The 18367-nt window shown below is 43.1% G+C and overlaps 1 protein-coding gene across 1 annotated transcript; it reads left to right on the top strand.

The window, feature by feature from the left end:
• Positions 1-13840: 13840 nt before the first annotated feature.
• On the top strand, positions 13841-18094 carry CBY2 (chibby family member 2). Its single transcript, XM_057426942.1, has 2 exons — positions 13841-14362; positions 16812-18094. Exon 2 carries the CDS (start codon positions 16927-16929, stop codon positions 18010-18012), a length of 1086 nt encoding a protein of 361 aa, XP_057282925.1. The 5' UTR covers positions 13841-14362; positions 16812-16926; the 3' UTR covers positions 18013-18094.
• The last annotated feature ends 273 nt before the right edge of the window (positions 18095-18367 follow it).

Below are 18367 nucleotides of genomic sequence, written 5' to 3'. Positions count from 1 at the left end.
GGGCTGTGGGAGCCTGGTGCAGGACTGGGGGATGGAGGGAGCAGGGACTTGCTGTGGTGGAGGATGTGCAAGGCAAAGTCCAGAGAAGTCAGGACTGCCTGGCTTGCTGGGAGTGGAATGCTGACCTGAGAGCTCATCACAGGGAAGGATTGGTACTGCAGTACCTGAGGCATCTTGCCCAGGCAAGCCCTGAGAGGAGACAGGAGAATTTCCTTTCTGTGTTTCCCCTCAGGGAGATCCTGGGTCTCTCATGCTTGGACCCATCCATCTTCATGGTGGGCAGTTTCTACTCAAGGGCTCCCTTGCTGTTGTTTTTTTGCTGTGAGCTGCACCCTGAATCTTCTCTGGCATGAGCTGTCCCCACGATCCCCAGCACACCATCATGCTCACTCCACGAGGCTGCCAGAGTGAATTAGTGACCCCGCTGTCTTCAAAAACAGCTCTCCAGTTTGGTGGGTTTAGGCCTTTTATATATATACCTTTTTACCCTCCATCCAGGGGTGAAATTAGGTTGCTTCTTATTCTGGCAGCTGAGTATCTGAGCTGAAAGGCCTTGGGATCCTACGGAAGTTGCAAATGCCAATGACTCAGGCAAAACCTGCCTTTTCCTTTCATTCAGAGATTTCTTGGAAGGAAACCAGGTTTAAAGTGAGTGCTTGTTTAAGTACAGCTGTGCGATGTACCGGTGTCATCTGGAAGTCATGACTGCATCTCTGCTGCCTCCAGCTGTGTTCTACTCTTTGCAACCAGTTCTTTTGAACCCTTCCATCAGATTCTGCAGCATATTTTGCACACTGGTGACTGTGCTCATGGTGGGGCTGGGGTATGACCTTACAAAACACATGAAGAGGAATTCACCTTGTGCTCAGTGGTGGTGTCTTGGTGTTGGTTTTTGTTTTAAGGGAACAAATGACAACAGGTGAAGCAAAAAACCTCATGACCAGGTCAGCAGCTGTTGCTGCAGAGTGCTTTACATGCCCTTCAGCTCCACGATGCAGCCTGGTTTTCCTCCTTTGCAGGGCCAGCGGTAAAAACTGAACCAAAATGTCAGTGAGTTTGACCTCTGCATGTAGTCTGAGAAATCACAGTTGATAAGTTGGTGGCTGGAGGGCTGGTGGGGCTGGTGGAGCTTTCCTCCTCCTGGCTCCTGCTGTACAGGGCAAGGAGAAAGTACCACATGGTGGTCAAAGATGTGTCTGGAGCCAGAGGCGATGCTCACCTCCTCTTCTGGACAGCCATGGTTTTGATTTTCACCCTGTGACCCCAGAACTTCCCTAAGGGCATTCAGCTGTAGAAGTTTCTCATGGAATGGTGCTATCAGGTGGTGGCTGAGGCTTGTCTTCCTGTTGAAAAACAATGAGTGTTTTTGTGGAGGCAGGGGGCATTCTCTAATACACAGCAATTTAAATCAAAATCATGTATTGTACAGTACAAACCTCTAATATACTATAGATTTTATAATTGACTCAAATTTCTCACTAAGAAAAAGTCAATTCCTGCATGGCAGGGCAGCCAGAGGAAAAAATGCTTTAGTCTGCTCAGCAGACAGGGACCTATTTTTAATCCTAAGGCCCTCTGTTAGTTCTTACCTATTTAATGTAAAGCGAGGATTTACTACACATACAACTTAATCCCCTTTTTATATTTGCATAGAGATCTCAGAGTGTGTGTATGAACAGTTTTTGAGATAAGAGAAGGAAGGCCTCAGGAGTCAAAGTCATTATTTTTGCATGAAGTATTTAATGCTAAACATAAATATTGAGAGGACTGAATTCCCATGCACTTACAGACTTCACTCTCATGCTCCTGAGGTTTTTTGCTTTACATCCAGTTATTAAAAGCCTGTTGTAAGTGAATGAAAAAATTTTACAGGAAGCCTTTATTGCAAAGACACTGAGCAGGCTTCATTTTGCAGTTGAAAGGAGAGACAGGTTGTAGACAAAACAGAAACAAAGGTAGTATGCTTCTCACCTCCCCCAAAAGAGCATGGAGAAGCTTTGTCAGGCAGTGGAAACCCGGCCCTAGAAAAGGACTTTCTCCAGTGATGACCTCTAAGGGGATTGAAGGTGGAGTTCCTGTGGTGCACATTCATCAACCCCGCTCATTGTAATTCGCATGATTTACATCCTCACAATCATGATTAGGTGGTGAAAAAAAACATCTACATGAGGGTTGACTTCAAAAAGCGACATTCTTTGTCCAAATCCAATCAAGCCCCGCGGCAGGCAGTCCTTTTGATTTAGCATTAATTTTAATATGTGTGGCCCTGAAAATAACCTCCTGGCTTTGGAAACCTTGGAGAAAAGACTGTTGGGTAAGTGCTGGGCAGAATATTATGTCTGAGAGCTGTCATTCCTTCCTCCAGAGGCAGTTTTTCTGGCATGAAGGATGAGATACTGCACTGATGTGAAATTGATTTAAAAAATATAGTCATAGGCAAGTTGGTGGGGAAGTTTACTTCTCCAGAAGTTAAAAGGGGTCCAGAAACTCCACCAGAATGGCTCTTGGAGCTGTTGTGAGCTCAACAGTATAGTGCAGTGAACAGCAGACTTTTGCTTTACTGGGGGTAATGTAACTGGATTATTTTTTGTTCTTCTGCTTCCAATGGATGTAATAAGATTGGCAAGATCTATCTTTGCATGTAAAATCCCTGACTCACTTCTGTTGACAGCAGGCTGGTTCTTGCCTGATGACAACTGGGCTCTTCATTGTAAATCAAAGAACAGGAATGAGAAAACATGTGTTTCAGCCTGATCTTCACTCTTAAACTGGGGCAAAACAGGAGGGTAAAACCCAGGCAGCATCTCTCCATCATATCTTTCTACACTGCCTTGCTATATCAAACTCCAAAAGCAAATCTTGACCAGCACTAATGAGCAAGGGCAGTCTGTGGTCAGTCATCCAGGCAAACGGCTTATGGGTATGGAGAAGGAGGAAATCAGAACAGATGTCTTGTTTACCTACTGCAGGTTGAGAGAATGAGTTTGAACCCAAAACTTGGTTGGGCTCCATCTGACATACAAATGAACAAGAATGCTTTTATTAGCATGCTACGTATCAAAATTAAGGAACTGTTCTCTCCTAATAATGTCTTTGAAACCATTAACCAGTCACTCTACGCCGCTGACAGCATTTTCCTACGCTCTTGAGTGGCTCTCACGCCCTACAATTTTTCTCCTGTGAACAAAACACTGTAGCGCTGACTGCAAAGGAAGGACAGATACCTAATTATAGGTCTTGTTATTAGTAGTCTGGGAAATAAAAAGTCTGCAGTTCATATAGTGTAGAGAATGATGAAGCATCTCAAATCACTAATGTGACTTAAAGTGGGATCTATGTGGAATTTCACATTTCCCCCCCCCCCATTAAATCCATGTGAAAGCCTGTTTGCAGCAAGATTTGGGAGGCTTTCTGTTGTTTTCCGTGATTTCTGCCAAAACTAAACTTTGAATGTTTTCCTGATGTCTTTATCCCATCAGTCTGTCAGTCAGGCTCATGCTGTCCTTCATGTAAACCTAACAGGGCAATCTATAATCCGGTGTGCAATAGACATCTTGAAGGAAAACAATGTTTGACAACACCTCGAAGGCTGGAGATCTTGCTGCACCCAGGCACATCCCAGCAAGTTTCTGGGACAGGTTGTCCCTTTGATGCCCTTCGTGCACACTTGTGGCTGATCACATCATCGCATGCTCGTTGTCCACCGATGTAGCTAACATGGAATGACCTTGGGAAGGGACAGTAGTGGGGCTGTTTCCTGTCAGCACACACCTCTCTCCCTGCTAGCAGTCTGCTTTATAGCTGTGTTCAAACCAGATATATTGTTTAGATTAAAATGGGGGGGGGGGGGGGGGGGGGTGGTGTAGAGAGAGGAAAAAGAAACTGTCCAACAGTAAAGATGTAAAGTAAGGGGAAACAGGCATTTCTTTCTGTATTGCTGAAGGCTTTGTAAAGATAACAAGCCATTAAACTTTATAGCCAAAGCCTCAGGGTAGTACTGGTTTGGGGTTTTATGCTGCAGTTGCCTGCACAAGTTTTAGACTGCTTTTGACAGCTGTCCTCCCCTCCTGCACTTTCCTCCCTTCCCCCTGCCCATTTCTGTGATGTATTTGGTCCTTTGAATAAATTGCATCTATTCATTTCTTGTGGGCTTAAATCCAGTGCCTGTCTCTTAAGGACAGTCCATCAGGCTGAGTTAACCTAATTTGGTGATGGTGTAAAGCACATCTGGGTTTGTCTCTTTTCTGTGGAAGTTCCTAGAAATTTTCTGTGCTGGTACTCATTCAGTTAATGAGCACTGTGTCTTTATGGCCTGAAATACTCGACTCCAGAGTCCCTGTTATGTGACACATGGTACTCATGGAGATAAATCTTTGGATTTCTCCATGATTATAATCTGGGCAAAAATAGTCAGGAAAGGGTCATTTCTAATTCCAGACTTTCCAATTTTCAGAAGAAAAAATACAGATCCTCCAACCCTTTTTCCTTCTCACACCCTCTCTTGGGACCATTATATCCTAAGCTAGTTCTAAACTTCAGCTGCACTGCAGAAGAGACACAGCTTATAATCAGCAAATTATGACTTGCCAGACATAGCAAAAGGTTAGAAGGATGTGGCAGCTGAACCCACCTAAATATTGGAAATCCTAGTCCTCGAAAGCTTTGTGGGAAATCCAGGGCAGTTTCTCAAAAGAGGAATAATGTGTTCTTGACATTGCTAATGAGCTGGTGGCTCTGGGATTCTGAAACAGCTGCAAATGATATAGAGTTTACCAGGAAAATCAAAGATACGAAGAAAGCTGTAAGTAGAGAGGGAGTGACAAAATTATGTTTCAAGGATTCTGGTTCTCCTTGACATAACACGTCAAAAGCTGGAAATATCCAGGCAGGGGCTGTAAACAGCTTTGACAATCTGATTGATGTGAGCATTAACTGAAGTTACAACATAAAATATATGATCCTGCAAATGCTTATTTTTCCCCATGAAAATGATTACGACAAGCACTTTACGCAGTGATATGTATGTGAACTTGTACCTGTGGTTTCTCAGACACACTGCAAAAAGATACCAGTATAATGAAGAGCCGCTATCTCTGTAATTTATTTTATATGTATATGCAAGTGACAAGGCATTTAAAACACATTTCTTTTTAATAAACTTTGTGGTCCAACCAGATTTTAGTTAAACTCTCGTTACCCACATCTGCCTTTTTTTTACTTAGGAAGTTCTTCAGTGATTCTGTTGTTTGGCGCAAAGAAAGTTGTTTGATGGTACTTCTCAGGTACTGGTGTTTTATATTCATAATTTGGAGGAAACGCTGCTTCAGATTTCTGTGAGTATCTGTCCTTCCAATGTTAGGTATTCTTCCTCCCTACGATCACAGATATCCCACAGAAGGATACAGTTTCACTTGATACTAACATTCACCTACCTCTCAGAAGCAGTTTCCTTAGCAGGCCCCGCAGAAAATCTTCAGCTCAGCCCTAGCCATCACCCAGGTATATCTGTGCTTTGGTGGCAGTTGTGCATCAAAGATGATGTGATTCAACAACGAGGCAAGCCATTACTGGTCTCATTTGCTCAAGTGTGCTTATCGCGTTTGAATTTTTTGCCTTTAAACAGTACTGCCTGGGGATTCCTGAAAAGAGATGTGAGGGTTATGTGTAGGTGTAAATGGAGAATGGCTGGAGATGGTTTCTAAAGGCTCAGTGTTTAGTGCGGTGTAGCTGGTGGAAAGAGGGAGAAATGGAAATAGTGGCTGGTAACAGAACTGTAAGGGCTGCTACTAATTACACTGCCCAGAGGACATGGAGGTAATCTAGCTCCAGTCATCTATCTGCTTTTCTCTTCTGAGACGCAGTTGCATGAAGTAGATGCTCATAGTGCTATCTTTTGCTCCCTATACAAGAAGAAAACACATTCTGGGGAGAAAATCACAGAGCAAAAGTGATTATGACAAAACCAAAATAAATAGGTAGTCAGATATCTCATTATTTGTAAAGATAGTATCTGCTGCCATCGGAAAGAAAGTAAATTTTTCTGTCTCCCAAGGGTGAGAAGGAAATTTGACTTCTATGAAGGTTCAGAATCCAGATGTCAAATACAAAGAACCCCTCTTCTTTTTTTCTTTTTTTTTTTTTTTTTAGTTTTTAAACTGTTTCTGTTTTTAGCAACTTTTATAATTTTGAAGCCTTGGGTTATTGACTATTGGGTTAGCGAGGCTGAACCTAGTCAATAACTCTGTGGAATACAGCAGATAACAGCTTCTTTGATCAATCAGGCAAAGTAGATAAAGATGCACTGCAAAAAAAATTCCCTGCAAGCCACAGAGATGTATTTTTTTGTCATTCATCAGTTCTTGAGCTTAGATTTGCAGAAATTAATCAGCATTGGTGTGCAAGGTGAGGGAGATATGGGCTGATGGCATGCACCTTGTCTGTAAGTTTGTAACAGGCTTTGGATCAGTCATTTCAGATGAGTCTTTCCAGGTCACCAGAGTGCCCCTTTCTGCCTCTGAAAGGTGGTGTCGGGATGCTGTCTTCTTATTAGTGTCAGGTAGAAATCTTTGCTAGAAATAGGAGGACAGTCTCCAGGTACCTTGTTAGATATTGAAGACATGACAATCGCAGTGGCAAATACTACAAAGCATTTCATGGATCAGGAAAGACTATGCTGTCTCAAAAAAAAAGGCTTTGCAGAGGTTCTGCAGCCAGGGAAACTGTTCTTTTCTGTGTAGTTCTGAATAAACATGCAGGCAGGCACAAGCCTAAAGAAGCAGTAGTACAGCTTTCTGCAAGCTACGGACTAATAACTACTTGGCTTTAGATAGGAGCTATTGACTGTTATGTCTTTCTATTATAAGTACAGGAACCAGTGTCCTTGGAGTTCGTCCATTCAGCAGAGAGCACCATGGTACTTGGTCCGTGATAACCTGCAAAGCTCTGACACGTATAAACAGTAAATCATATTCCTAACGCTCTCTCTGTGCAGAAAGTGACTTGGTAAGATAGGAAGAGTAACATCAGCACAATGTGTAACCTCAGTGTCTGTATTATGCAAACCAGTGTTTCAGTTAACGGGCTGACTGCCACATACTGTATGCTTATCTTGTGTTGAAAGTCCAGGTGGCTTGTGGTTTCTACCACAGTGCTCAGGTTAAACACCATACAAAATATTTTAATGGGAATAACGTATTTCTGCCACCTCATCCCTGCTTACAGTCAGAAGGAGATGAGCTGTCTTCACCCCAAGCAGAAGAAGCTTATCTTTGCTTCTTGCACAACCAGCACTGCTCAGACCGGGAGTGATGTCTGCTTCTGCCTGAGATGGCTGGCAGCTCTGTCACATAACATGACTTCTGTTGTTGGAGGCACCTTGCAGGAGAGACGGTGTCCTTTATGCTTTAAATCAAATATCCAAAGCTTATGTATACATACATAAGTGAGCCTGAGGGACTCATGTGTGATGGAGTTCTGCAGCCCAGGGCTACCATATCAGAAACCTTGCACAAGGCGTGGTTTGCCATTGCTTGAGTGCACTGGAGAAGAGCTGATACAGAAAGACCACCGGAGGAGAATCAAGGAGATGTACAAACTAGTAGCACATGACTAATGTGCAGTTGCATGGTTGGAACCTTACACTTGGCCCCAGAAGAAGGATCACCTCAAATACCTTTCCCATCAGTTGTGGTAGCAATCTGACTGCAGTTTACATTTAGCAGTGAAGGACAAGCTTACAGCTGTGTCTGAGGAGTGTTTCTGCCCATCTCACCACATGCCTCACCCCATCTAAATCGTTTTCTCAGACTGCTCACTGAATTGTTGGCATTACAGTAAGGTGAACATCTTCAGGGAATTTATCTCTTCACCTAGCTGAGATCTGGCTTTGACTGAGATCTGTGTTTTTCTAGTTCTGGATGGTTAAGAGTGAATGCCCTACACCAACTGAAGAACAACAATACCAGTAAGAAGTAGAGTAATATTTTTAAAGCCCACTAACTCCATACTTGCTTCTGCTGAAGTACACCTTGCTATGGAGCTTATGCCACTGATGGGGCTGTTCATTTGAGTGAAGCAAAGGAGCAGGGACATTATAATTAATAATGCTTAGCAGGAAACAAATTATTGTGCTTGGGGCAAGAAGGGCTAAAATTGTTCTTTACTATTTTTTGAAGAATTAATTGGTAGTAGGCAAAGATTTGCTGTGTTGAGCCAGCAGGTGCTGCTTTATGACTACATTAATGTTAATGATATCCTCCGGACACATATGAAGACAGTTTAACATATTTCTTTCTCACCACATTTCTCTGGGTGGATGTATGTTCTGGTTCCAATTATTTGCTGTGTGCCAGTACAGAGCTCTTGGACAGACAGTGACCCCAGATTTGCACAGAAGTTTACAAGTAGTTTTATAAGACCAGGTAACTTTTGTAATTGCCATTCACACCAGGACAGACTTTGCAGATTAAAGGTTGAGGGAAATGGGTAAAAGTGGCTGCATAACGTTTCTAAAATTGCCCGGTTAACTGTTCCTAGGTGTGCTTAACAGCAGTACCGAGGATCTAACTGTCTACTCTCTTCTTTTATCACTGAAACCCCTCTTCTTCTGGCACACTATTAAAAAAGTACTCTGGCAGTGATTTAAACCCTGAGATGAGCAGGTGTTAAAATTGTGTTGCCCTCATGGATCTAACGATAACAACATCTTGCACTGTAAGGACTGAGAGTGTTGTATGCAGCACTGTTTGCACAGCGATTCACTGGAAGAGGTTGCCCAGAAAAATTCTGGATGCCCCATCCCTGGCAGTGTTCAAGGCCAGGTTGGACAGGGCTTTGAGCAACCTGGTCTAGTGGAAGGTGTCCCTGCCCATGACAGGGGGGTGGAACTGGATGATTATTAAGATCCCTTCCAACCCATTCTATCTATCCCTCCCCATCATTCTATGATTCTATGAATGCTGCTTCGTGAATTATAGGAATAGGAGAAAGAAACTAGGAGCAGCAGTGGCTGGGGAAGACAGAGTTGATGCTCAGAGTACCTGGTGGAGAAGCTATGGTGAAGAGCTACTAGGAAACCCTGTCCATCCACCAGATCCAAACCTACTGTTTTGGGGTCTCCAGGTTCCTTGGTAGTCAGCACATGCTTGTGAAAACCATTGACAGTACATCTATTTCCTTACATCATACGTGTCTCCCTATAGCATGCTTTTGTGTATAAAATAATGACTTGTTATTGCTTGCAAATGCACTCTGTTTTATTCAAATTGCAGAGATGGTACTAGTCCTGTTGGTGATGTGTAGAGGTCAATGTGGTTGTATATAATCAAATCTTCTCAATTAATTTCTTTAAAAACATCTGAAAATACGCATGCATAAACACGTCAATTGAACATTAAGGCTCTAAAGTCAAACAATCAAGAGACAGGAATTACCTGAGCTTGCCAGTATTTCTAAATGAGACATGTCTTTCTTCCCTGGTAAGTTTCCATCTTGTTCTGCCATTCAATCATCTGGGTTAACATCTGAATGAATTTTTTACGTTGCTTTCATGTAGCACTGTTCATAGGATAGTATCTAGCAAACCCTAATGGGATACTAATTTTTTAAGATCTTAGCTTCCTCTTCTTTATAGCTTTTAAAATAAAATGAAATGGTTAGATTTCATTTAAACAGATCCTTATTAAAGTAGAAGCTAGCCTGATAATGACTTAAATTGGTGCTACGTGGCCATCACATGCTATTTGATAAGCATTCCATTATAATTAAGAAGTGGCTAATAGACAATTAATATACAGGATTACACACTTTGCTAATTAGATGATTTTAATTTTTTTTGTTAGATTGAAATGTACAGGACCCCATAAATCACTGTTAGAGGTTGTTTAATAAGCCTGAACCCTCAATTTTCTCCCTGTCAATCAGGAGTGGAGAAGCCGACTCTTCCTCTCGCCCAGAGAGACTTGTCAAGTGGAAGGATCGCTGTATTTAAAATGACCTGAAACACCCTCCACTCCCAAACCTCGCATCTATTCACAGGACATTGCAGCTCCAGTCTGTGCTCTTGTGGTCTGCTCTGTTCATCGAGACTCAGCTCCTGCCTATTGAGACTCAGCCCCTGCCCTTGCACATCAAATGGGATGTTCCTTAATGTTTCCCTCTCCCCACACCTTTTGCAGTCTCTTGCTTGATGTCTGTGACAGACAGGGATTTTGCACATGGCTTTTTGTAAGCCCTGAGAAGAGGGCTTCTGTTTTCAGCATGACTCTTTCAGCTCTGTCCAGCTGACCCCATTTAGGTGTCCCAGACCATGCAGTAGTTGTTGGCTTGGCAGCATCACCTTCCCTTGCAGGATGCACATGTGAACCAAGCTGAGCTGGAGTGCTCTGCTAGGGTGTGAGGCTCTCTTTTAGCCACTTCATTAAGGAGGTTATCTACTGCAGATTCCTGTGTGGTCAGTGCGGAAAGACACATCTGTGTCTTCAGGAGGTGGCACATCATGTCCAACAGTAGTGTGGGCCAGAGAGGATTTACCTCCAAACCGTAGACAACTGCTTTGAGATGTCTACATGTGATACCTACAAGACAGTGTTTAAGCTGTCCTGCAGTCAGCAAGACCTGATCAGTGCAGTAATGAAGGACAAAGCATCACCTGACTGACAAGCCACCAAGGGCTCAAGTCTGTTGCCTGAACACCAATCCCAATTGCTGTTTGGGGTTTGTAGGTATCAGAGACCAGGTCCAATGGATTTGACACAGCCTGATGGCAGGTCTGCCTCTTGGGGTGGCCCCTGGAGGCCACACTGGATACCCCATGGTCACACATGGCATCCCTCTGAATTGTCCTGGTGTAAGGTGAGACCAAAGAGCTCCTTTGGGTGCAATGTCAGCTCTGCCACTCCACCACCCTTGGTGAGCATGCCTCTGCCCTCACAAAAAAAAACAAGTGCACCTATCATCACTACTTCTAGTATTTTCTCAACAATAAACAACTAATGGGCAGTTTCAGTAACACTGTGCTCTGTAAAGTTCAATTAGACAGAAGTAGGAGACTGACACAGTAATTGGGCTGTATTTTGTGGCAAGGCTCACAAGTGGTATCACAGAAGCACAACTCAAAGGACATTGACAGGCAATGGCTTAGAGTTGACCAAGAGCCTGCACATGATTTCAATACATTTTTCAAAATATTCATAGCTGAAGTAGAATGAAAGCAAGGTAGGAATGAGATCTGAGGTGGGACAACACAAAGCCTGACACCTCTGAAAGATGTCACTTACATGTAAAAGTCAAATGGTTTGCTTCAGCTTGTAAACAATGTGTGCATTACTAACATAGGGATAAATAAGAGTGAAACATAAGACTTCTTTACTGTAATGCTGTTCATGTTCAAAGCACTTAAGTAAGTGTAAGTAAGAATAAATCTCTCTTAACAGCTTGTGTCACAAAGTCAATATCCCAACCTCACTGGGAACACAAGGAAATGCGGACAGATGATTTACTCCACGTCTAAAGTGAAATTAGGACCAGAGGCAAGGTATGAAAGTAAGTATGTCCATCTTCCATTTCAGCTGTCAGCTGACCAAAGCATCCTGACTGGTGTAGGCATGAGTATGCAGTTTGGTGTTTTGCACAGCATTGCATGTGTGAGGGTTACACTGAGGCACACTGGCAGCAGCTCTGTGATGGTGTCCCTGGAAGCACAATTAGTCCACATAGATGGTGACATCAGTGTGTCCCTCAAGCCATTTAACTGTCTGAAAAGAACCTGCTCTGGAGGTTTTCATTACTGATTTCCACACTGCTGAACAAGTGCGATCATCTGTTCCTAGGCAGAATATGATGCTGAGGTATCACCACCTCTCCTTCCAGACACTTCATTGCCTTAAAACCTAAGAAAACATTGTTTTTACTTCCCAGGCAGTCACTGAGATCAGGAGATATATCAAAAGAATATTCAAGATCACTCAAATACGCAAGAATCTTTTCAGTGGCTCAGTAGGATTTGCATCCAGGCTTAATGCCCTGGAGAGCAGTGGATGAGTGTGCAGTGAGAGCAGCCTGTTCTGACAAGAACAGAAACTGGCATTTCAGAAGCACCAATGTGTTTGGGGTGGTAGAAAGTGGCAGTGGATGCCTTTGGTGTTATCCAATAAAGATTTGGGACTATAAGACACTCAGAAAAAGAAGATGATCCAAATTCAAAGAAACATGCTTTTACAAAATAAATAAATAAAAATAATAATAAAAAAGCCAGATTATTTTGATTGCAGGCACTTTAACAGGCCTTCTAAACCCAAAAGTAAATGAAGGAAAGGGCTGAACTTTACTGTTTGTACATGCCATCATTCCCAATGGGAAGGAGGCTGGGATAGGGTCTCCAGGGTCCTTCTCGGAAGATCTTCATGGCAGCAGTTCAGACTTTGCTCTCTCCCTGCACTTTGCCCTTCTAACCTGTCACTGGATGGTGACCTCTTGCAGCTCAGCAGGGAGAGAAGTTTCCAAACTGGAGAATATTAGAGTGTGTGTTGGATCATCCACTCTCTGCCACTGGATCTGCTCCAGAAACAGATGATCTCTAGGAGAAAGGACAGCAAGGTCAGCTGAACAGCCTGGTGTAAGGTGTGCAGGTAGAATGGGGAATCTGACTTTGGTTCCGATTAATATTTATTTCTTTGTATAGTGAAACAGTAGCGTGAATCTGTGGACAAAGCACTCAGCTGGGAAGTTAGTTCAAACCCTTCTTACAGAGCAGGGGTTACTTGTCACTTGGCAGGGAGGGGAACACACTCAGCATTATTTCTGCCTTTGTAATCCTGTGAATGACATCTTGGTCCTTTTGAGAGTCCAGCTCAGAAATCAGTGTTGCCGCTATAAAAATTCTGCAGTGAACTGTTGCAGCATTTCCACTTCTGCTGTGCACGTACACACATCTGATCATGTTCACTAAACCTGATCCAAACATACTGGTATTTGAAGTCCTAATTTTCAGCAAATGAATGACTTGCCAGAATAACTCTGTTCAGCTTTAAGGAAAATAACTGCATAAGAATAGGCAAAAGTACACTGTTAACTTATTTCTCAGCAGCTCCTATTAAGCAGGCTTTGTCTGTTGATCAGTCTTATGTTGCACTTGCCTCCATTAACTCACTTTCCAGCTAACTCTTGGACCTGAAGTTGTTCATCAAAGGTCTGTTGCAGTGGTCCATAGCCTCAGAAGTTCAGATCAGCCATTCCAGTCACCTCTCCTGAAAACTGGCTGCATCCTTAAATTCCCTTTTGATGGCAAACCAAGCACAAGTACCCCATGATAAAATCTTTTCCTTTCTCCTTTGAGGACATTTTCCTGTTTTCCTGTGCAGGATCCTGGAGCTTGAATAAAGGAGAATGCTCCCTGAGGAGTTGCCACAGTAACCAGCGATGTTTTTATTTTTTGTCTAAGACTAAATATAAGCAAGGGAGAAATTACAGAGAAGAATTTTATACAAGAGTTTATCATCTTTAACACCAAAGCTGAACTGCACTTCCAACTTCCTAAAGCAATAGCAGTCACCTTGGGGCTGATGCCAAGTTGGTAATTTTCACTGGATACAAAATTAACTGCTGCATTTATTATTCAAGAGCCCTGATGAGGGAAAAAAATCACATCTGAAAGATGTACCAAATAAGAAAGAGAATGAGATCATTAGTAATGTAAAGACATGGAAGTGAGAATAGTTGCTACAAATAATATCTAAACTTGTAATGCATGAATGTCCTGTATATTCTATTTTCTTCTTAATAGGGTTCAGTGATCTACTGCTCTTGTACTTGTAGTCAAAGAAAAACTTCAAATTCATGCTGTCCTTAGAAAATAACTTCAAGTCTCACAGCTCATACAAGGAAGTGATTTTTGAATGTATCAGAATCAGTCCAGCAACAAACATAATTTGAAGATTCGCAATGAAAACAAAGTTTGTTTCAAGAGGGTGTGATAGAGAAAGGATCCACCCAAACTGCTCTCAGTTGTGAGCAACAAAGGCAGATGGGGAAGTCTGGGATCAGGAAAGGGCATGAGAGCTGAGCTAATAGAAAAGTCATTTCCATGAAAAAAAAACAAAATGGGCAACGCTGAGAAAAATCAAAGGCAACCCTGGGAGGCCAGCAGGGAGGGAAAACAAAAGTGCAAGGAGGGTGTTCAGGAGCTCCCAGCCCCGGGGAGAGGTGTCAGGGGGCTGGTTCTAGAGCACTTGCATCACAGTGGGTCCCTTCTATCCGCAGCTGCACACCCCAGCTGCACCCAGACACCCCAGCAGAAGCAGGACCTCAGACCGGACTGCTTGGCAGTGGTGCTGGCAGCAGGAAGACCACCGCCCCAGCTGAGCAGGTGAGCACACACCAGCTGCTTACTTTAGTGCTGCTGAATTACCCAGCCAGGCATGGTCTCATGTGGTTTCCCCCCCCAGCCAGCTGTCCTCACCACCCACCCCAGCTGTCCAGCATCTCCCAGGGCCGTTTCCTTCAGAGATGAGGGGTAAATGATGTGGGAGGTGGGAGAACTTGAAGCATCTCTCCAAAGCCTGGATTGATGACTCCCCTGCAGTGCAAAAGAGCTGACAGAGCCTCTGTCAAGTTTAATTGTCCCCAACATAATGTCCTTCAATGCTGTATATATTATACATCTCTGTTTATCTTGAAAACATGCCATCTAAACACTCTAAATGTGACTTTAGCAACTCTAGCTTCTTGCCCATGATATGCAGTGGCAGGTGGGTCTGGGCTTATCATGCTGGATGTTTTCTCCTCCTTCTTTGGATACATAGAGGTAGGTCTGTGATCCCTGAGCTGATTTACCTCCCCATCTTGGGGCTGTTGGTAGAAATGACGGGACTTGACACTGCAAGGGAACGGGATACGCTGGAAAGGCTGCAGGGGAGTGGGTGCAAGAAAAGGAGTGATATATGGCTCTGAACATGGTGTAAGTGCAGACATAAACCTCCTGAACTGGGAGTTTTGGAGGAAATCCCTTTTAGCAGAGGAACAAAACCACAAGTCTGATGTGAGATAAACCAGCTGGTGATGTGGAAGACAACCCTGAAAGTCAGACAGAGATCCTATTGCAAAAAAATCAAGTGTTACTGCAAGCAGACCTGTATTGAAATTGCTTTTCCCTGCATTAAGGGATTTTGGATTTTAAATGTAAACAGTAATTTTCTGAGCTTTTGGACAAGCCTGGGAAGGGGGTGAATGAAGGAGCTACAGATACTGGCTCTCAGAAGTAACTTGGAGGAGCCCAGAGGTGCAGTGCTGCATGTTGGAGATGGCAGAGAAAGGGACAAGCAGCAGGTTTTGGAAAGGAGAGGGCAAAAATAAGATGGGGAGGGTACACAACGCAATGGCAGAGCTGGAGGGTGTAAGGAGCTTGTGCATGGTGGTCACTCTGTGCCTAATGAATGGGGCGGGGATACAGGGGCAAAATGCATGAAGGTAAAACTCCTTGCAGATGGAAAAGGAGAATGGGGTTTCCCAAGGGAGAGGAGGGCAGCTGGGGGGACCTCAGAGAGAAGTAGACCAAGGTGAAATTTGACAGCCAACTTTTTTTTTTAACTAGGAAAAGGCACATTTGTACTTAGAAACCCTGTACATAGAAACACTGCACAGAAACCCAAAGAATTCCAAAAATTTGGTTATAAAAAATAGTTCAACCTCAATTCAAATGACTTCACCATGAAAGCCACACCCATTTAGTTTTGATAAATACTGAAGAAAATAAGATTTTCTTCTGCTCATTTTTTTTTCTGTTTTTCTTTTTTGGTTGCTTGTTTTTGTTCATGTAAGAAACCCCTGAAATACTTCATTTGCTCAGGTTTACTCATGTTCAGAAGGTGACATAAGCCATAATATTTCATGTAGAGGGAAGGAGGGAAGAGGGTTGTGCAGCTAAGTCTGAGTTTTTTGTGACTAAAATAGAAAACATTGGAGGTATGGCCCCACAGAATGGATTTTAAAGAGATGTTTTTTCCGATGAGGTGAAAAAGAAGCAGTAGGAAAGATGAGCAATCATTACTGCAAGGCTAGAAAGCAAGAAAAGTAATGGAGCTATCAAAGAATATAAAGAGAGATGGGATAGATGAGATGATAGATGAGAAAGAAAAATGGGGAATTATCTGTGGGTTGTGACAGTTTTTGGACCATGGTGATCATGGTTTTGTTGTCAGAAAAACATGCAAAGAGCAACAGAGCTCTCCCTGGGCCCAGTGTCCCAGGCTGTGGTTTGGAGTTTCAATTATTTGTGCATCTTGTGACACTCAGTGCTCTTCCTGTTTACAGTTCTGTGGATTTTAAGATCAAAAAAGTACAACTGCCCCTGTATTTTCGTGGTATGCTGCTAACACGGGCTACTACTGAGCGTCAATAAGAAAAAGCTGTTCTCGAGGCCAGTTTTACCCTGTGATCCTTTAAAAATATTTTGCTTTGAAAACTTGGTTTCAGCTTCATACCGGATTTTCATTCATGTGCCTACCGATCATTTAGGAACAGGCTATTCTGAGGTGCACGATATTCTCACATTTTACTCCTTCACATTTCTGTAAAAATGAGGTAGAGGGATAAGAGTCCCGGGTTTTATCCCAAAGCTTGTGGTGCTGCCATAGAGCTGCTTTATCTACCAATGCCAATTTTCTCACCTTTTATAAAGTAAGTTTCTGATGTATTCCTTTCAGAGTCAAAGAGGTGACGGAGCCGACTGTGGGAACTGACTTACTTGTTGGTGTACTTTAATTTTGAACTTGAATTTTGTCACTAACGCTGTGCATTTGTATTCCTTTTTCTTTCAGTCCTGATCACATTTCTCCAACCAAGCTGTGTCACCTACTCCTTGCCAGAGGAGTCCTGGAAGTCCTGGAAGAAGTCTTTTCACACAGTCCTCCTCAATTTCATAAAGAATAGGCCATGTCTGCTTTTGATCTGATGAACCAAAGCATGCAGCATGCAGAGCCTGAAGTGGAATGTATTGCCCCATGGATGAAAGTGAGGGATGATATGTTTGTCTTTGTTGATGGTAAATGGGCGAATGCGATCTGCTGCCAGCCATCCTTTGATTCCCAGAAAGTCTTTAGCAAGAAGGCACAGCATGAGTGGAGCCTCTGGGAGGAGAACAGAGCACTCTGGGAGGAAAACCAAGTCCTCCGGATAGAAAACAGGATGCTCTGGGAAGAAAACAAGGCTCTACAATGTCAGCAGTCGCAGAACAAAGCTGGCCAGGTTATTTGCAGTGATGCCATTCAGCAAAGCCTCCAGAAGGAAAATAAGCCATTCCCATTCTTCCAAGAGAGGAATACAAGCTTTCAGCTCAGCCCAAGCAACAAAACGCTCCAGGCATTCCAGGAAAAGAAAAAAGTCTTAGAGGATTTCCAGCAGGATGACAGAAGAGTCCACATCACCTGGAAGGACCAAAAAGCCATCACAGAGAGCAAGGATGCCAGCTCAGATCTTCAGAAGGACACTGGCACCATCATAGTTCATGAAGAGAACAAAGATGGCAGCTCAGAGCCTCAGAAGGACACTAACACCATCACAGTCGATGAAGATAGCAAAGATACCAGCTCAGATCTTCAGAAGAACACTGGCACAATCACATCTGGGGAAGAAGGTCAAGCCCCTGAACAAGAGCACAAAGCTAAAAAGAAAAACCCCACTGCAACCCAGGATAAGACCAAGTCTGCCCCAAGCATGCACAGCGAGTATGAAATCCTCCGGGCCCTTCAGGACTTACACAAGCTCCTCGACATTTTCCTGAAAGTGAACCATCATATCATAAGGGAGAAACAGGGCTGTCACATCCTCTATGATGTGGACAGAGCCTTCCAAGAAGATTACAATAAACTGAAGCTGCAGCTGAATGCTGTGAAAAACACTGTGTCAGATATTAGGGCTCAGATGGAAATGTTGGAAAAGGACCTCATTGCCATCACTTGCCCAATGTATGAAGAAGCAGGACTGAACCTGGCACCTGAGTATCAGTTTGGAGAGATGTGAAGCTAAGATCTCCTAGTTCCATTTCCCATAAAGCTTCTCTTTTTGCTCCAGGGAGCCTAATAAAATCCCATTAAAGACTGAAGACACCTGGGGTACATTGTATCATTCTGAAACTTTCTTACATTACTTAAAAGTATTTCACCTTCTGATTCTACAGTGGGGGTGACTGCCATGAATTTGCCTAGTGTCAGGAAAACAATTTTCAGCATTTTTTTTTTATGTTTCTGATAATAAGGTCTAGATTTTAAAAAGACAATTAATGCTTTTTGCACTCTAATCAAGGTACTTTATGTTCGCCTTATTTTTTAGAGGGATGTGCCCTTCCTGAAAATGAGCGTCCCAGCTGTGAACTGAA

Source organism: Pezoporus wallicus, unplaced genomic scaffold, assembly GCF_028554395.1.
Source record: "Pezoporus wallicus isolate ANWC-B61680 ecotype Strahan unplaced genomic scaffold, APGP_CSIRO_Pwel_v1 contig_7113, whole genome shotgun sequence".
NCBI lineage: Eukaryota > Metazoa > Chordata > Aves > Psittaciformes > Psittacidae > Pezoporus > Pezoporus wallicus.
Note: the sequence above shows the minus strand (reverse complement) of the source record. Positions and strands in the feature narration are given on the sequence as shown.